The sequence below is a fragment of the Scyliorhinus canicula genome, chromosome 15 (assembly GCF_902713615.1).
Source record: "Scyliorhinus canicula chromosome 15, sScyCan1.1, whole genome shotgun sequence".
Taxonomy (NCBI): domain Eukaryota; kingdom Metazoa; phylum Chordata; class Chondrichthyes; order Carcharhiniformes; family Scyliorhinidae; genus Scyliorhinus; species Scyliorhinus canicula.
This window is the reverse complement of record NC_052160.1, coordinates 70,004,444-70,025,846: the sequence shown is the minus strand read 5'-3', so window position 1 is coordinate 70,025,846 and position 21,403 is coordinate 70,004,444. Positions and strand designations below refer to the sequence as shown.

Here is a 21,403-nt window from a genome sequence, read left to right as displayed (position 1 = left end):
GTAGCTGCATAGTAATAACACACTATGATTTCCCATAAGTGAGCAATCTAATCGATTTAAAGCAGACTTTCAGCTCTCCTTCAATAATGTCTAACCTTTAAAAAAATAGATATTTATTATCTTAACATTTTATTACACAAAACAAAGCAAGAAGAACACTACCTCCCGCACACTCCAAATAACCTCCCGCACAATCCAAATAATTTCCAACTTTAGTCTTAGTGGAACCCCCACTTAAAAAATTTGACAACTTCGGGACTTCCTGATTCATAAAATTCTGAATGTCTGCAATGGTGGCTGATCTCTAGCTGTTTACAGACACGTATCAAAAGATTTTCACACACAATGGATGTCGAATGCATTTAGATTAACAGAGAAGCTAATAAATTACTTATTGTTTACACAATTGAGGTAATGCAAGAAGGATAGTGAGTAATACAAGTGCATCTGTATGCACTCAGTGTGTCAATGTTGTTTATTATAATTTCTGATGTATGCATTTTTTTTTTCCAATTTAAGGGCAATTTAACGTAGCCATTCCACCTACACTGCACATTTGGGTTGTGGGGATGAGACCCACGCAGGCACGGGGAGAATGTGAAAACTTCACACGGACAGTGACCCGGGGCCGGGATCAAATCCGGGTCCTTGGCGGCATGAGGCAGGAGCGCTAACCATTGCGCCACAGTGCCCCCTGATGCACGCATTTATAATGGACAATGGTTATGTAAATGTGGTATGCTGGGATTACAAACCTCTCACCAGCTTTAACAGTTGCTCCTCTGTTTTGCATCTTATAGCTACTCTGCAAACATATTATTCTCAGCTTCACAAATTCATGCATAGGTAATAAAAATTATCAGAATGTATTCATTTAAAATGGAGGTCAAATTGTATTTTTTTTTTTAAATAACCTTTATTGTCACAAGTAGGCTTACATTAACACTGCAATGAAGTTACTGTGAAAATCCCTTAGTCGCCACATTCCGGCACCTGTTCGGGTACACAGAGGGAGAATTCAGAATATCCAATTCACCTAACAGCACGTCATTCGGGACTTGTGGGAGGAAACCCACACAGACACACGGAGAACCACGCAGACACAGGGAGAACGTGCAGACTCCACACAGTGACCCCAGCCAGGAATTGAACCTGGGACCCTGGAGCTGTGAAGCAACAGTGCTACCCACTGTGCTACCATGCCACTCATTTTCAAATCACAGATCAATTATTTCCTGCTCTTCAATTTTTCTCAGCTAAAGACGACATTTAATCTTCAGAATCGCGCAGCACAGGACGCCATTCAGTTCATCGTGACTGCACTGTCTCTCCAAATGAGCATTTGGAGACTTAGTTCAAAGAACAAAGAACAAAGAAAATTACAGCACAGGAACGGGCCCTTCGGCCCTCCCAGCCTGCGCCGATCCAGATCCTTTATCTAAACCTGTCTCCTATTTTCCAAGGTCTACTTCCCTCTGTTCCCGCCCATTCATATACCTGTCTAGATGCTTCTTAAATGATGCTATCGTGCCCGCCTCTACCACCTTCGCTGGTAAAGCGTTCCAGGCACCGACCACCCTCTGCGTAAAAAAATTTCCACGCACATCTCCCTTAAACTTTCCCCCCCTCACCTTGAAATCGTGACCCCTTGTAAGTGACACCCCCACTCTTGGGAAAAGCTTGTTGCTATCCACCCTGTCCATACCCCTCATAATTTTGTAGACCTCAATCAGGTCCCCCTCAACCTCTTTCTTTCCAACGAAAACAATCCTAATCTACTCAACCCTTCTTCACAGCTAGCACCCTCCATACCAGGCAACATCCTGGTGAACCTCCTCTGCACCCTCTCCAAGGCATCCACATCCTTCTGGTAATGTGGCGACCAGAACTGCACGCAGTATTCCAAATGTGGCCGAACCAAAGTGCTATACAACTGTAACATGACCTGCCGACTCTTGTACTCAATACCCCGTCCGATGAAGGCAAGCATGCTGTATGCCTTCTTGACCACTCTATCAACCTGCGTTGCCACCTTCAGGGTACAATGGACCTGAACTCCCAGATCTCTCTGCACATCAATTTTCCCCAAGACCCTTCCATTGACCATATAGTCCGTTCTTGAATTTGATCTTCCAAAATGCATCACCTGGTTTGAACTCCATCTGCCATTTCTCTGCCCAACTCTCCAATCTATCTATATTTTGTTGTATTCTCTGACAGTCCTCCTCGCTATCTGCAACTCCACCAATCTTAGTATCATCTGCAAACTTGCTAATCAGACCACCTATACCTTCTTCCAGGTCATTTATGTAGATCACAAACAACAGTGGTCCGAGCACGGATCCCTGTGGAACACCACTAGTCACCCGTCTCCATTTTGAGACACTCCCTTCCACCACTACTCTCTGTCTCCTGTTGCCCAGCCAGTTCTTTATCCATCTAGCTAGTACACCCTGAACCCCATACGACTTCACTTTTTCCATCAACCTGCCATGGGAAACCTCATCAAACGCCATACTAAAGTCCATGTAAATGACATCTACAGCCCTTCCCTCATCAATTAACTTTGCCACTTCCTCAAAGAATTCTATTAGGTTTGTAAGACATGACCTTCCCTGCACAAAACCATGCTGCCTATCACTGATAAGTCTATTTTCAGATGTGAATAGATCCTATCCCTCAGTATCTTCTCCAACAGTTTGCCTACCACTGACGTCAAGCTCACAGGTCTATAATTCCCTGGATTATCCCTGCTACCCTTCTTAACAAAGGGACAATATTAGCAATTCTCCAGTCCTCCGGGACCTCACCCGTGCTCAAGGATGCTGCAAAGATATCTGTTAAGGCCCAGCTATTTCGACCCTCGCTTCCCTCAGTAAACCTGGGATAGATCCCATCCGGTCCTGGGGACTTGTCCACCTTAATGTCTTTTAGAATACCCAAAAACTTCCCCCTTCCGTATGACAACTTGACCGAGAGTATTTAAACATCCATCCCTAGCCTCAACATCCGTCTTGTCCCTCTCCTTTGTGAATACCGATGCAAAGTACTCATTAAGAATCTCACCCATTTCCTCTGAGTCCACGCATAAATTCCCTCTTTTGTCTTTGAGTGGGCCAATCCTTTCTCTAGTTATCCTCTTGCTCCGTACATACGAATAAAATGCTTTGGGATTTTCCTTAACCCTGTTAGCCAAAGATATTTCATGACCCCTTTTAGCCCTCTTGCGCGTTTGAGATTCGTCCTACTTTCCTGATATTCCTCCAAAGCTTCATCAGTTTTGAGTTGCCTCGATCCTATGTATGCTTCCTTTTTCATCTTAGCTAGTCTCACAATTTCACCCGTCATCCATGGTTCCCTAATCTTGCCATTTCTATCTTTCATTTTCACAGGAACATGTCTGTCCTGCACTCTAATCAACCTTTCCTGTAAAAGACTCCCACATTTCAAATGTGGATTTACCCTTAAACAGCTGCTCCCAATCCACATTCCCTAGCTCCTGCCGAATTTTGTTATACTCTGCCTTTCCCCAATTTAGTACTCTTCCTTTCGGACCCCTCTTGTCCTTGTCCATGAGTTCCATTCCATGTCTTTTCTCCGCACCCCTTCACATTACTTAAATAGAAATAATCATCCAATGCCCGTTTGACTGCCTTGATGGAACCTGATTTCACCGCACTTCCAGGCAGTGCATTCCAAACTTGAAACACTCGTCGTGTGAAGAAGTTTTTTCCTACATCACATTAGCTTCTTTTGCAAATCACTTTAAACCAGTGCCCTCTCCTTCTTGATCCTTTTTTAGAAAACAAAGAGTGGGGATTAATGGGCGTTTCTCTGGTTGGCAATCAGTAGCTAGTGGTGTCCCTCAGGGATCAGTGTTGGGCCCACAATTGTTCACAATTTACATAGATGATTTGGAGTTGGGGACCAAGGGCAATGTGTCCAGGTTTGCAGACGACACTAAGATGAGTGGTAAAGCAAAAAGTGCAGAGGATATTGGAAGTCTGCAGAGGGATTTGGATAGGTTAAGTGAATGGGCTAGGGTCTGGCAGATGGAATACAATGTTGACAAATGAGAGGTTATCCATTTTGGTAGGAATAACAGCAAACGGGATTATTATTTAAATGATAAAATATTAAAGCATGCTGCTGTGCAGAGAGGCCTCGGTGTGCTAGTGCATGAGTTGCAAAAAGTTGGTTTACAGGTACAACAGATGATTAAGAAGGCAAATGGAATTTTGTCCTTCATTGCTAGAGGGATGGAGTTTAAGACTAGGGAGGTTATGCTGCAATTGTATAAGGTGTTAGGGAGGCCACACCTGGAGTATTGTGTTCAGTTTTGGTCTCCTTACTTGAGAAAGGACGTACTGGCGCTGGAGGGTGTGCAGAGGAGATTCACTAGGTTGATCACTAGAGCTGAAGGGGTTGGATTACGAGGAGAGGTTGAGTAGACTGGGACTGTACTCGTTGGAATTTAGAAGGATGAGGGGGGGATCTTATAGAAACATAAAATTATGAAGGGAATAGATTGGATAGATGCAGGCAGGTTGTTTCCACTGGCGGGTGAAAGCAGAACTAGGGGGCATAGCCTCAAAATAAGGGGAAGTAGATTTAGGACTGAGTTTAGGAGGAACTTCTTCACCCAAAGGGTTGTGAATCTATGGAATTCCTTGCCCAGTGAAGCCGTCGAGGCTCCTTCATTAAATGTTTTTAAGATAAAGATAGATAGTTTTTTGAAGAATAAAGGGATCAAGGGTTATGGTGTTCAGGCCGGAAAGTGCAGCTGAGTCCACAAAAGATCAACCATGATCTCATTGCATGGCGGAGCAGGCTCGAGGGGCCAGATGGCCTACTCCTGCTCCTAGTTCTTATGTTCTTATACGAACAGGAACAGTTTCTCTCCATCTACTTTGCCCTTCCCGCTCATGATTTTGAACATCTCTACCAAATCTCCTCTTAGCCTTCTTCTCTCAAGAAGAACAATCCTAACCTCTCCAATCTATCCTCATAACTGAATTTTCTCATCCCTAGAACCATTCTTGTAAACCTCTTCTGCACTCTCTCCAATCCGTTCACATCCTTCCTATATATAGTGTTGTGCTCAGAACTGTACACAACACTCAGACTGCCCTTGTACTCTCTGTCCCCATTAACAAAGCCCAGGATACTATATGCTTTATTAATTCCTCTCCACCTGTTCTGCCTTCTACAATTATCTATGCACATATAAATCCAGATCCCCTTGTAGAATTGTTTGTCCATTCTTTTCTTACCAAAATGCATCACCTCACACTTCTTCGCACTGAACTTCATCTGCCACCAATCTGTCGATTCTACCAACTTGTCGATGACCGTTTGAAGTTCCACACTGTCCTCCTCACAGTTTAACTTGGCGAATTGTCCAGGAATAATTATGTAGCAATCGGAGACATCTTACAGGTCACCGAAAAAATCTGCATGAACTAGCCAATCGGGAACAAAAAAAAAACCTGTAAAAACCAACTATCTTTTTAACAATTTTAGATTACGCAATTTTTTTCTCCCCCATTAAGGTTTCATTTAGCGGGTCAATCCACCTGGTTTAGCACAGAGCTAAATCGCTGGCTTTGAAAGCAGACCAAGGCAGGCCAGCAGCACGGTTCAATTCCCGTACCAGCCTCCACGAACAGGGACTCGGTGCTTTTCACAATAACTTCATTTGAAGCCTACTTGTGACAATAGGGGATTTTCATTTTCATCTACACTGCATAACTTTTTGGGTTGTGGGGGTGAGGCCCACACAGACATGGGGAGAATGTGCAAACTCCACATGGACAGTCCTCGGTGCCATGAGGCAGCAGTGCTAACCACTGTGCCACCGTGCTACCCTACAAAACTGGTTTTAAATATAAACCTCCATCTCAGAAGTATTTTTGCACAACTAAGGATTAATATACATCTATCTACCTAGAACATAGAACATAGAACAGTACAGCACAGAACAGGCCCTTCGGCCTTCAATGTTGTGCCGAGCCATGATCACCCTACTCAAACCCACGTATCCACCCTATACCCGTAACCCAACAACCACCCCTTAACCTTACTTTTATTAGTACACTACGGGCAATTTAGCATGGCCAATCCACCTAACCCGCACATCTTTGGACTGTGGGAGGAAACCGGAGCACCCGGAGGAAACCCACGCACACAGGGGGAGGACGTGCAGACTCCACACAGACAGTGACCCAGCCGGGAATCGAACCTGGGACCCTGGAGCTGTGAAGCATTTATGCTAACCACCATGCTACCCTGCTGCCCCATTTTTTTGGGGCCCCCTTAATCGGGGGAGAAAAAAATTGCGTAATCTAAATTTGTTAAAAAGATAGTTGGTTTTTACAGGTTTTTCACAGTACCTACTTATTCTTCCACTTCCCCACTCCATGAGTAGGCGTTGGTTACCTTCTAACCCATGGTTTAATTTATATATTTGCTCCATTTTCATCTAGGTGGGGTAAAAACTTTTGAGAAATAGAACAGCATTATCTAAATGGAGAAAAATTGCAGAACTTATATGGTACAGAGGGATCTGGGTGTCCTGGTACACGAATCACAAGATGTTTTTGTGCAAGTACAGCAAGAATGATCAGAAAGAAAAATGGAATGTTGTAATTTATTGCAAGGGGGATGGGATATAAAAGTTTGAATGTTTTGCTACAGTTGTCCAGGCCAATGGTGAGATCGGTCTCCAATATTGTTTTAGTCTCCTTATTTCAAAAAGGATAGAACTGCATCAGAATCAGTTCAGAGAAGGCTCACTTGACTGATTCCTGGGATGAATCATAGAATTTGCAGTGCAGAAGGAGGCCACTTGACCACTTGAGTCTGCACTGGCTCTTGGAAAGAGCACAGTACTTAAGCCCACACCTCCACCCTATCCCCACCTAAACTTTTGGATACTAAGGGGCAATTTAGCTGGCCAATCCACCTAAGCTGCACGTCTTTGTACTGTGGGATGAAACCGGTGCACCCGGAGGAAATCCATGCAGACACTGTGAGAAAGTGCAAACGCCACACAGTCACCGGAGGCTGGAATTGAACCCGGGTCCCTGGAGCTATAAGACAGCAGTGCTAACCACTGTGCCACCTTCAAATGAGAAGAAGGGAAACAATTGGCATTTTCATTGTTTCAGGAATGCTGGATTTAATATCACTTCTCATTAAAATCACCATCTACTAACCCAACTCTCCATATAGTATGCCAAATCATGGGTAGGTACAATATAATTTATGTAAAATTTGGGAATCTATGTTTCTTTGTCTGAAAGTTAGTCATCAATTCTAAGTATTAAAGCTACCCTTTTTAAAAAATGATCTAAATGTATTTCTCTGGTACAAAAACCCTTACCAATTTACTTCCTTCAATTTTTCTTTTACATCACTAAATACCATAGAGTAATTCTGATGAGTTGAGTAAAGATTTTGCACCAAGGAATTCAATGGATAGTTAAAATAGTTATTTAGCTATTCACCAATTCGATCTTGCAAAGAAATGAAATGAAAATCGCTTATTGTCACGAGTAGGCTTCAATTAAGTTACTGTGAAAAGCGCCTAGTCGTCACATTCCGGCGCCTGTTCGGGGAGGCTGTTACGGGAATTGAACCGTGCTGCTGGCTTGCCTTATTCTGCTTTCACAGCCAGCGATTTAGTCCAGTGTGCTAAACAGCCCCTGTTTCCATCAAAATAGTCATATTCAGTATATGGTTTTCAACCAGATAACACTTTTCTTAGATTGATTATTAGGTATAATCTGTTAGAAGAAGAAAAAACTATTGCAGGGAACCTTTGAAATTTTGACAATTAGAACTGTTCTATTCAGTATATTATGGTTTTACATTTCTTACGTATGTAACATTACATAGATTCAGTGCTCAACAGGAAACCTGGAATGGTCACAACTCCTGGGGGGGCGGGGTAAGATTTTAGCAAGTGTCTGATATAATTTTCCTGGTGTAAAAGGAGTGTTGATGTTTTTCTTTGAAAGCAACTTGCACTTTGTTTTCGTTAGTTGGGATCAGAAGCAATTTTATCAAGTGTCTAATCGTACAAACAATGCTTGAATGATTGGCTTTTGGCAGACAAGCAGTGAATAACCTTTTGTTACAGCAACAGATTGCATTAATTTACAAAGTTATTACATTGCATTCCATCAAGAAACTTCTAATAGGGCTTGTTTTGCCACGAGGCATGGTAATTTAATGTTGACATTAGCAACCATGATCTGCTTGAATGGTGGAACAGCTTGAGGGGCTAAATGTCTGTCTGGGAGGTGGTGAAAACGGAAAATAGAAAGAAGGAAAAATAGCTTGCATTTATAGCGCACCTTTCATGAACTTAGAATGTCTCAAAACTGCTTTACAGCCAAATGAAGTGCTTTTTTGAAATGCTGTCACTGTTGTAAAGTAGGGAAATATGGCAGCCAACTTCAAATCTTATTTTATTTTGACAAAAGCTGGCCAGAACACCAACCATATTCTTCTTCAAACAGTACCCCCCCCCCCCCCCCCCCCCCCCCCCCCGCAAGATCGGTGTCATGTTATCGCCCAAAATACAGTACCTCCATTCCCTCAGTATTGTACTCAGTTGTTTGCCTGAAGTAGGTGCTCAAGTCTCTGGAGTGGACTGTAACCTTTGGACTCGGATAAGAGTGCTACCAATGCAACATAACTGACAATCCAGAGAATTGGAGCTCAAATTGCATCAAAACTGTTTGAAAATCTGAATTCACTTTACAAAACTTTGGGAAGCAGGTAAAAGCTAGCAATAATGACCTTGAAGTTGTTGGATTGTTTTAAAAACTTTGTTTCACTAATTCTAAGGGAATTAAGCTTGCTGTCCTTACTTGGTCGACTTTTGTGTGACTCTAGACCAGGGGTGGGCAAACTTTTCCGTGCAAGGGCCACATTCAGAAATTCACAATTTTAAAGGGCCGCATAGTATATTAAGTAAAATAATTACTTCACCCGGTTATGATTCTGGGCGCCTCATATAGAACATAGAACAATACAGCACAGAACAGGCCCTTCGGCCCTCGACGTTGTGCCGAGCAATGATCACCCTACTCAAGTCAACGTATCCACCCTATACCAGTAAGTAACCCAACAGCCCCCCCCCCCCATTAACCTTAAAAAAAATAATAAAAAATAAAGACTGCGGCCTGTGGGCCGCAGTTGGCCCACCCCTGCTCTAGACCCACACTAATGCGGGCAACTCAGAATTGTATTTTGAAGTAAGTCACTCAGTTGTATCAAATAAGCTCTGCTTCTTTACTGTTTAATCCTCACAGTAACTAGGGAGGGATGACAAATGCTGTTCTTAAATTGGTTAAATGGATAAACATCTGTTTCACAAACAGAAATATTCTAACAGAAAGCACTGCCTTTCTATTAGCATGTGCTTGAAGGTTTTTAAAGTGCAGCATATTTGTGGGAACTACACATTTAGGATCAGTGAATGCATAACCATATGACTATATGAATTAAAGTTAGCTTGCAACTGTCTCTTAGCCACGTAATGCACTTTTGTTATCAAATTTGGCCAACTTTAAAGTGGTACCAGTGTGAAGTTCCATGGATTAGTTTTAAGTGAAAGTATATTGCCAACTCCTGACCATATGTAGAAAACAAGGTTTAGATTCAGGACAAAAGGAAATGTACGTTATGATTGGAATCCCTATAGTGCAGAAGGAGGCCATCCAGCCCATCGAGTTGGTACGGCCCCTCTGAAAGAGCACCCAACATTGGCCCACTCCCCCACCCTATCCCGCAACCCCACCTAACCTGCAAATCGCTGGAAACAAAGCGGCAGTTTTATCATGCCAATCCACCGAACCTGCAGATCTTTGGACTGTGGGAGGAAACCAGAGCTCCTGGGAGGAAACTCAAGACATGGGGAGAAAGTGCAAACTCCACACAAGTCATCCAAGGCCAGAATTGAACCCAAGTGCCTGGCACTGTGAGGCAGCAGTGCTAACCACTGTGCCACCCCCAAGAAACGGACCTGGGAAATATAGGAAAGGCTGGGGCTGGGGTGGGGTGCAGATGTTACTGAACACACCCTCATCAATATTCTGAAAAACCTGCGTACTGTCATAATTCACAAACCAAAATTTTAAAAAATAAAATGCATCTTACCAGAGCTCTAGCTTTACACGCCTCCCATCCAGCAGGATTGTAGTGGTCTTATAGTCAATTCCTGCAAAAATAAAATACTTTTTGTTACAATAGATCAACTTTGTGAACCTCTCCATTGTTTCACTTCAGCATTGTGCTGAGACACAAATTTTCTGTAAATTCTGGTAACATTTTGTTTTGCTCAAGTTCAGCAATTAACTTACAAACATACTAAATACTTTACAGAATCACATTAGGTGCCTTAGAAGAGATTTGTGTCAAAGTGAAAATGGCAAGCAGATCAGACGGTTAAGAGGGGTAAATTGAATAATTATTGACCAAATAACAAATCCAAGAGCAGTGATATTGCGGACACTGCAATTCAGATACAAAACCAGAAAATGCTGGAAAACCTCAGCAAGTCTCGCAGCATCTTGAAAGAGAAACAAAGTTAACATTTTGAGTCTGTATGACTTCTTCAGAGCAGTGATGAATAGTACAGTGTAGCTCTCCCTGGACAGCAGTGAGCAGTGATCAGTTCACTGCTGCTGACCACATTTCAAAGTATGGAATTATTACCAATACCTGGAAACTTTCTCATTTCAAATTACTCAGACAGCACATTTGGAAAAAAGTGCTTAAAATCAAAAAGATACTGACTAAATAGATGAACTGCAAATGGCCAGTAATGGGAATCTCAGATTTGCACATTTTGGAGAACAAAAGTCTGGCAACTGACTCACTGCACCTTTGTTGCAACTGGAGTCCGAGACACAAATATCATAATAATAATAATAATCTTTGTCACAAACATGCCTACACTTGTGAGAAAATTTACATGTGAAAAAGTTTACGTTTGAAAAAGTATTTCAACCAGGATATCCACCATGCATGCTCCTGTCGTTATTTATTCACACACTGAGAGCCACCTGTAATCCAGAGACCTGGGGCAATGCACTGGGAACACAGGTTTGAATCCTACCACAGTAGGTGGTGGAATTTGAATTCAATAAAAATTAATGAATTAAAAGTCTAATGAAGATCACAACCCATTATTGATTGTTGTAAAAACCTATCTGGTTCACGAATATCCTTTGGAGATGGAAATCTGACATTGTTACATAGTCTTGCCTACATACGACTCCATACCTACAGCAATACGGTTGACTTTTAAATGCCCTATGAAATGGGCTAGCAAGCAACTCAGTTGTATCAATCCACTCAAAAAGTCTCAAAGAAATGAAACTGGATGGACCACCCAGCCCGGACATAAGCTATGGAAACAACAGCAGCAAACTCAACTCTGATGAGCCTGCAAAGTCCTCCTTACTAACATCCGGGGGTTGTGTAAAATTAGGAGAGCTGTCTCACAGACTACAACCTGATATTGTCTGTAGGTTATAATTCCATGATTACGTCCCAGACACCACCATCCCTGTATATGTCCTGTCCCACTGGCAGAACAGACACAGCTGGGGTGGTGGCACAGTGATTATACAGTCAGGAGGGAGCTGTCTCTGGACCCCATGAAAAATATTCACCCACTTACAAATGGGAATTTTACATCCATTTAAAAGTATGAATCCACAAAATAATACACCACGACATCATAGAATTTGATTATCATAGAATTTACAGTGCAGAAGGAGGCCATTCGGCCCATCGAGTCTGCACCGGCTCTTGGTAAGAACATATAAGAACATAAGAACATAAGAACTAGGAGCAGGAGTAGGCCATCTGGCCCCTCGAGCCTGCTCCGCCATTCAATTAGATCATGGCTGATCTTTTGTGGACTCAGCTCCACTTTCCGGCCCGAACACCATAACCTTAATCCCTTTATTCTTCAAAAAACTATCTATCTTTACTTAAAAACATGTAATGAAGGAGCCTCAACTGCTTCACTGGGCAAGGAATTCCATAGATTCACACCCTTTGGGTGAAGAAGTTCCTCCTAACTCAGTCCTAAATCTACTTCCCCTTATTTTGAGGCTATGCCCCCTAGTTCTGCTGTCACCCGCCAGTGGAAACAACCTGCCCGCATCTATCCTATCTATTCCCTTCATAATTTTAAATGTTCTATAAGATCCCCCCTCATCCTTCTAAATTCCAACGAGTACAGTCCCAGTCTACTCAACCTCTCCTCATAATCCAACCCCTTCAGCTCTGGGATTAACCTAGTGAATCTCCTCTGCACACCCTCCAGCGCCAGTACGTCCTTTCTCAAGTAAGGAGGACCAAAACTGAACACAATATTCCAGGTGTGGCCGCACTAACACCCTTATACAATTGCAACATAACCTCCCTAGTCTTAAACTCCATCCCTCTAGCAATGAAGGACAAAATTCCATTTGCCGCCTTAATCACTGTTGCACTTGTAAACCAACCTTCTGTTACTCATGCACTAGCACACCCCAAGTCTCTCTGAACAGCGGCATGCTTTAATATTTTATCGTTTAAATAATAATCCCGTTTGCTTGTTATTCCTACCAAAATGGATAACCTCACATTGTCAACATTGTATTCCATCGGCCAGACCCGAGCCCATTCACTTAACCTATCCAAATCCCTCTGCAGACTTCCAGTATCCTCTGCACTTTTTGCTTTACCACTCATCTTAGTGTCATCTGCAAACTTGGACACATTGCCCTTGGTCCCCAACTCCAAATCATCTATGTAAATTGTGAACAATTGTGGGCCCAACACGGAGCCCTGAGGGACACCACTAGCTACTGATTGCCAACCAGAGAAACACCCATTTATCCCAACTCTTTGCTTTCTATTAATTAACCAATCCTCTATCCATGCTACTACTTTACCCTTAATGCCATGCATCTTTATCTTATGCAACAACCTTTTGTGTGGCACCTTGTCAAGGCTTTCTGAAATCCAGATATACCACATCCATCGGCTCCCCGTTATCTACTGCACTGGTAATGTCCTCAAAAAATTCCACTAAATTAGTTAGGCATGACCTGCCTTTAACGAACCCATGCTGCGTCTGCCCAATGGGACAATTTCTATCCAGATGCCTCGCAATTTCTTCCTTGATGATAGATTCCAGCATCTTCCCTACTACCGAGTTAACTCACTGGCCTATAATTTCCTGCTTTCTGCCTACCTCCTTTTTTAAACAGTGGCGTCACGTTTGCTAATTTCCAATCCACCGGGACCACCCCAGAGTCTAGTGAATTTCGGTAAATTATCACTAGTGCATCTGCAATTTCCCTAGCCATCTCTTTTAGCACTCTGGGATGCATTCCATCAGGGCCAGGAGACTTGTCTACCTTTAGCCCCATTAGCTTGCCCATCACTCCCTCCTTAGTGATAACAATCCTCTCAGGTCCTCACCTGTCATAGCCTCATTTCTATCAGTCGCTGCCATGTTATTTGTGTCTTCCACTGTGAAGACCGACCCAAAAACTGTTCAGTTCCTCAGCCATTTCCTCATTTCCCATTATTAAACTCCCTTCTCATCCTCTAAAGGACCATATTTACCTTAGCCACTCTTTTTTGTCTTATATATTTGTAAAACTTTTACTGTCTGTTTTATATTCTGAGCAAGTTTACTCTCATACTCTATCTTACTCTTCTTTATAGCTTTTTAGTAGTTTTCTGTTGCCCCCTAAAGATTTCCCAGTCCTCTAATCTCCCAGCAATCTTTGCCACTTTATATGCTTTTTCCTTCAATTTGATACTCTCCCTTATTTCCTTAGATATCCACGGTCGATTTTCCCTCTTTCTTCCGTCCTTCCTTTTTGTTGGTATAAACCTTTGCTGAGCACTGTGAAAAATCGCTTGGAGGTTCTCCACTGTTCCTCAACTGTTCCACCATAAAGTCTTAGCTCCCAGTCTACCTCTTGGTAAGAACATATAAGAACATAAGAACTAGGAGCAGGAGTAGGCCATCTGGCCCCTCGAGCCTGCTCCGCCATTCAATTAGATCAATAAGAGCACCCTACCCAAGGTAAACACCTCCACCCTATCCCCATAACCCAGTAACCCCACCCAACACTAAGGGCAATTTTGGACACTAAGGGCAATTTATCATGGCCAATCCACCTAACCTGCACATATCTGGACTGTGGGAGGAAACCAGGAGCACCCCGGAGGAACCCACGCACACACGGGAGGGATGTGCAGACTCCGCACATACAGTGACCCAAACTGATTCGAACCTGGGATCTTGGAGCTATGAAGCAATTATGCTATCCACAATGCTACCGTGCTGCCATCATATCATGCTATGTTGGTGATCAGCAGGCCACATTTGTCCTCTGAGACAATTCTTCTGCAATGCTCTTTGGTTAATATAGCTTTCACTTTGCAAGCCAAAGGGAAAAAATGGTTCAGCACCTGATTACCCATTAGGGCATCCAAGTACATATACAAACTATCTTCTATTCAATGGGATGGCGGCATTTTGTCATTAGTCAGACACTACGGGTGGAATTCTTCCCCCCCAACGCCGGGTGAGAGAATCGTTGGGGTGTCGAGCAAGTCCCGCCACGCTAAATTGCCCCCTTAAGTGGAAAAAATGAATTTATTTTAAAAAAGAATGGTGAATGGTGTTAACTCCCAACTTCTGTATGCAGTAAATAAGCATGATTGCCTAGCATGAAAATTAAATATGGAGAGATCAGGATTCTAACAGGAAACAATTGTCCATGCGAGATAAAGGGATTATGTGGTCTTTTTTTCTTCCTTCGTTTCGTGCTATCAAGGCTTTGCAGTGTGACCCTCACCCACCATCACCCTAATAATGCGGTCTTTAGCCAAATACTAATCCTGATCAAAATTACCATGTAACTACTTCCCATAAATGCACAGAAAGCAAAACATAGAACACAGAACAGTACAGCACAGAACAGAACAGGCCCTTCGGTGTTGTGCTGAGCTTTGTCCGAAACCAAGATCAAGCTATCCCACTCCCTGTCATTCTGGTGTGCTCCATGTGCCTTATTCAATAACCACTTAAAAGTTCCTAAAAAGTGTCCGACTCCAATATCACAGCAGGCAGTCCATTCCACACCCTAACCACTCTCTGAGTAAAGAACCTACCTCGGACATCCCTCCTATATCTCCCACCCTGAACCTTATAGTTATGCCCCCTTGTAACAGCTACATCCACCCGAGGAAATAGTCCCTGAACGTCCACTCTATCTATCCTCCTCATCATATTATAAACGTCTATTAAGTCACCTCTCATCCTCCTCCGCTCCAAAGAGAAAAGCCGTAGCTCCCTCAACCTTTCCTCATAAGACCTACCCTCCAAACCAGGCAGCAGCCTGGTAAATCTCATTTGCACCCTTTCCAATGCTTCCATATCCTTCCTATAGTGAGGTGACCAGAACTGCACGCAATATTCCAAATGTGGTCTCACCAGGGTCATGTACAGTTGCAGCATAACCTCACGGCTCTTAAACTCGAGCCCCCTGTTAATAAACGCTAACACACTATAGGCCTTCTTCACGGCTCTATTCACTTGAGTGGTAACCTTCAGAGATCTGTGGACATGAACTCCAAAATCTCTCTGTTCCTCTGAACCCTGCCGTTGACCCTGTAATTCGCATTCAAAATTTTCCTACCAAAATAAATCACCTTGCACTTATCAGGGTTAAACTCCATCTGCCATTTTTCGGCCCAGCTCTGCATCCTATCAACGTCTCTGAGGATCAATTTTGCCAAGTTCGTAGAAATTGCATCACCGTGGCACTCATGCAAAATGTTCCAAGTTCATCGATTCACTCATCTGCCTCCAGTTTGCACGTCAATTGCCAGACATTTTTCACAGTTCAGTTTCATGAAAATTTCATGTAAGAGTTCTCATAGCAGCAACAAAATTTAAACCATCACCATCAGGATTGCTTTCCTTCAAAGAGTCTGGCTTTTCCCCCAGATAAATAGTAAAAGCTGGCATGCACAATGGTAACAGAATTCCAGGACAACCTCAGTTTTGAAAATTAACAATGTAAATAAAAAAGACATGGATGTTTCAATGCAGCTATTCGCAGAAACATGAAGTTTACTCATTGACAAAAGACAGCGTTCACGTGCAGACTTGTGCCTATGAACTAAATGTGTCATGCCTCGGGGCTAATAATCTATCCCTTACATTGGGTATTGTACAATATGCCAACTAGATACTCCTCAAAGATATTTCAGGTCAAATTACACCAACTATTAGAAGTATGTTCAAAGGTAAGAGGACTGATAAATGAGCAATACACAGACTCTTTGGGCCGAATGGCCTCCTTCTGCACTGTAAATTCTAGGACTCTTGCGTATTTAATTTAACTGCTTTCTGAAACTAAATCTCTGCTTTATTCGCACTCAGAATCCCATAACAAGAACAGAGCTTAGCACTCACCCAGAAATCAACACGGTCTGGTTAAAAGAAGGATGCTGCACAGATATAGCTGGCCCAGGCAACTTCTCAAATCCAAATCCTCTTTCAACAGGCCGGGCAACAAAGACCCAGAATTTTCAGGCAAATAACGGGGGGGGGGGGGGGGGGGGGGGGGGGTTAGATGTGCTAACTGCTACTAGTGTGTAAAAACAAAATCAGCAATTTGTAACATAGAAGAGATACAGCATGCGTTGCAAAGTGCCCCAAACTACTGGATGATCTGCGCTCCACCAGAGTTAGCCTTGCTAAAACTGGAACTTTGTCAACTTTCCTAAGGGTGCAAAGAAATTACAGCATTTACACTGCAAGAATGAATTAAACTCTCTGGAGAAAATTTGGGCCATTACTTAATGACGCAAGGACCATGATGATGGAGTTACTTATGTTTCTCGTGGTTTCCAAATTGAAACCAGTCAGCAATTAAAGTTCATTCTGCATGTATCATGAAGCACAATCAGATTACAAGATAATCTGATTTGTTAAAATGATTTGTAGTGGGGGGCAGGGGGCCTCAAAATTAATTTCACCTTACACACCCTCAAAGTATGTGGGTTCATGACTAGTAAGCAACCAACAATCACAACACGTGATGACACAAGGGATATATGCTGTTCATTGCTATAAAATCATAGAATTTTAACAGTGCAGAATGCAGGAGGCCATTCAGCCCATCAAATCTGCACTGACCCTCCGAAACGACACCCTACCAAGGCCACTCCCCCGCAAACCTGTAACCCCATCTAACCTTTGTACACCAGGGACAATTTTAGCATGGCCAATCCACCTGACCTGCACACCTTTGGATTTTTATGCAGTTTTTAAACATAAGAGTTAAGTTTCCTTTGGTTTCCAATTCCCCCCAACTATCCCTCATGTAGCATCCTAAAAGGTGTTCCTGTAAAACAGGAGGCTAAATGAATATGGTTTACATTTCTATCGCAGACAGAACATTGCTGGTTTGTTCTTTGCAAGTGCACTGGACACAGCAAGTGTGACCGTAGAAAACCCGAATAACATCTGAACCAACACAGCACCAAGAAATCTGTCACAAAATATTCCGTTAGGGCAGAAACACGCTTACAGGTGCATGAGTGATTCTGGCAGCAGCTGGCAAATTCGATTTGATCTGGCTGCTGCAGGACTCACACCTGGGTCTGGACACCAGCCTGGGCCTGAGCAACCTCTTCAAGCACCGGGCACCAGGCTCACCTGACTGGTTCCCAGCTGCTCCTCACCACCGTTTTGATTTATTGTCACATGTACCGAAGTACAGTGAAAAGTATTTTTCTGCGGCCGAGGTAATATACACAGTACGTACATAGTAGACAAAAAGAATAATCAACAGAGAACACTGACAAATGGTACATCGACAACAGTGATTGGTTACAGTGCGGAACAAGGGGCCAAAACAAAGCAAATACATGAGCAAGTGCAGCATAGGGCGTTGTGAATAGTGTTCTTACAGGGAACAGATCAGTCTGCCACCCACTTCCACTTCTCAGGCAGCCTCCACCACTCGAAGAGTGCGGCTGCCCACCAGGCCAAGGTTCTGTCCCGGCAGGCAGCTGCTTAATAACCTGGAGACGGTGACCTGGCTGAGCGAGCGAGAGGCTGCCTTATTCACAAGTTTGTATGCTATGTTCCATAGGCAAAAGTAGTTTAGAACTACATGCTTTCCTGCACGTGATTCGGTGCTAAATTGCTTCTTAGCTGCCACTTTCCTAACCATTAAAACAATTTCATTAGTTAAGGACATAGACTGACTATTAGTAACACCACGTATCAAGGTCCCAGATGCCCCGTTCACCTCACCGCAATCAACTCTCACTTCCAGATATGGAAAAGTACAGATATCATTTGTTTTTAATTACTGTACTAAGTACAGTATATGGTGCTTGAGCTCAAGGTCAAAATCCACATGCAATTTCTAATGTCACAAGTTCTTTAACCAAACATTTATGAATGGCACACATCGACGCATATATTTATATATAGTATCTCGTATCACAGAAAAGGCCCTTCGGCCAATTGCATCTGGGCCAGTCAAAAACAACCTAGCCATTCTAATCCCATTTTCCACCTAACCATTCTAATCCCATTTTCCAGCATTTGGCCCATAACCTTGTACGCCCTGGTATCGCAAATGCACGTCTAAATACTTCTTAAATGTTAAACGGCTCTCTGCCTCCACCACCCTTTCAGGCAGCGAATTCCAGATTCCCACCACCCTCTGGGTAAAGTTTTCCCTCACATCCCTTCAAAACCTCCTGCCACTTGGTCTTTGACCCCTCCACCAAGGGGAAAAGTTTGTGCCTGTCCTCCTCACAATTTTATACATCTCAATATTCCCCCCTCAAGCTCCTCTGCTCCAAGGAAAACAATCCAAGTCTAGCCAATCTGTCTTCATAACGCACACATACCAGGCAACATCCTAGTAAATCTCCTCTGCACCCTTTCCAGTCCTATCACATCCCTTCTATAATGTGGATTCCAGAACTGCACACAATACTCTAACTGTGGCCTAACTAACATTTTATTCACTTCCAGCATAACCTCCCTACCCAGGTGCATCACCTCACTCTTATCCGGATTGAATTCCATTTGTCACTGATCAGCCCATCTATATCCTCCTGTTATCGAAGGCTATCCTCCTCATTATTTATCACCCTACCAACTTTAGTATGGTATCAACCATCCTACATTCATACCTACCCTGGTCCCCTCTCTTTTACTGACACATTGATTTTTTTTTTTTTTTTTTTTTTTTTTTTTCTTTTTTTTTATAAATTTAGAGTACCCAATTATTTTTTCCAATTAAGGGGGCAATTTAGCGGGCGGCCAATCTACCATCCTGCACATCTTTGGGTTGTGGGGGTGAACCCACGCAGACACGGGGAGAATGTGCATAACTCCACATGGACAGTGACCCAGGGCCGGGATTCGAACCGGGTCCTCAGCGCCATAGGCAGCAGTGCTAACCACTGTGCCACCGTGCTGCCCCTACTGACACATTGATGACTATTTTCTTCATGCTCTCGTCTGGACCTGGAAAAATTAATCAACTTCGCTTCCAGTTTCCACCCTTCCATTACTTTCACCTGGTCCATCTCAGACACTTCCCTTCCCTTCCTTGATCTTTCTGTCTCCATTTCCGGCAATAGACTATCTACATAGAAAATCCATTAAAAGCCCACTGACACCCACAGCAATTTGGACTATTGCTCTTCGCTCCCTACATCTTGTAAGGACTCCATCCCTTTCTCTCAGCTCCTTCGCCTCCGTCGCATTTCTTCCAATGATGCAATTTCCAAAGTATTGCTTCGAAAATGTGTTCCTTCTTCCTCAACCGTACTTTCCCACCTACAGTTGTTGACAGGGCCCTCAACAGCGTGCAGGCCATCCCCCGCACCACTACCCTCACGCCCTCCCCTCCCTCCCAGAACAAAGATAGAGTTTGCCTAGTTCTCACATTTCACCCCACCAGCCCCCGTATGAAAAGCATAATCCTCCGCTATTTTCGCCAGCGTGGTGCCACCACCAAACACATCTTCTCTTCACTCCCTCTGTCAGCATTGAGCAGAGACTGTTCCCTCCTAGATAATCTAGTCCACTCCACCACCATACCCAACACATCTCCCATCACCCGTGGCACCTTCCCATGCAATTGCAGAAGGTGTAACACCTTCCCCGTTACCTTTTCCATGCTTAATATCCCAGGCCCAAAACACTCATTCCAGGTTAAGCAGCGTTTCATTTGCACCTCTTTCTATTGCATTCGCTGCTTCCAATGTGGTCTCCTCTATATTGGAGACACCAAACGTGGACTGGGTGACCGCTTTGCTAAGCACCTTCGGTCTGTGCACATTCAGGACCCTGACCTTGCCGTTGCCGTGATATTTCAACACCTGCTCCCATGCCCATTTGTCTGTCCTTGGCCGACTGCAATGTTCCAGTGAAGCTCAACGCAAACTGCAAATTGGAGAAACAGCATCTCATCTTCCGATTAGGCATGTACAAGCCTTCCGGTTTCAACATCGAATCAACAACTTCAGATGATAGCTCTACCCCACCTCGACCCCTTTGTTTTCATTCTTATTTCAATTAACTGTCTTTTACATTTTATTTCTTTATATACATATATAATTTATATTTCTCCCCCCCTATCTTATGTCACCGCTCCTTATCTTTTCTCCTCTTTGCTTCCCCCTCCCCGCCTACATCTGTCACAGCTTACCCTGTGATTTGTTAGTTTCTCGCTGTTGGCCTTTCACCTTTTATGGGGGACTGTCATTAACACTCTTTTCCCTTGGTTTCTGTGGCTATGAGCACACTTTTCCTTGGTTTCTGTGGTTTGATTTCATCTTTTTCCCTCTCCCACGGTATAAATATCTCCCACTTTCTAGGTCTTTTAGCTTGACAAGGGCCATCAGACTCTAAACATTAGCTCTTTTCTCTCCTGCCCCATAGATGCTGCCAGGCCTGCTGAGATTTTCCAACATTTTCTCTTTTGGTTTCAGATTCCAGCATCTACAGTAATTTGCTTTTATTCTCCTACATCCATATCTAAATAATTTACATAAACCACAAACAGTAAGGGCCCCAGCACGGATCCCTGCTGGACCCCACTGGACACCGGCTTCCAGTCACAAAAATACCCCTCGACCATCATCCTTCGCTTCCTTCCACTCAGCCAATTTTGGATCCAATTTGCCAAGTTTCCTCGGATCACATGGGTTCTCATCGTTTCTACCAGTCTCCCATGTGGGATCTTATCAAAAGCCTTTCTGAAATCAAAGTAGACTCTACAGCAAAACAATTCAGTATGCTTTTCTGCAGTTTGATGCATTT

The 21,403-nt window shown here is 43.3% G+C and overlaps 1 protein-coding gene across 1 annotated transcript in view; it reads right to left on the bottom strand.

The window, feature by feature from the left end:
- The window catches only part of rab40c (RAB40c, member RAS oncogene family), a 142,676-nt gene that overhangs the window by 49,190 nt on the left and 72,083 nt on the right, over positions 1-21,403 (bottom strand). The window contains exon 2 of the mRNA XM_038820438.1: positions 10,171-10,231. Coding sequence (XP_038676366.1) covers positions 10,171-10,231 — 61 coding nt within the window. The remainder of the gene's footprint in view (positions 1-10,170; positions 10,232-21,403) is intronic.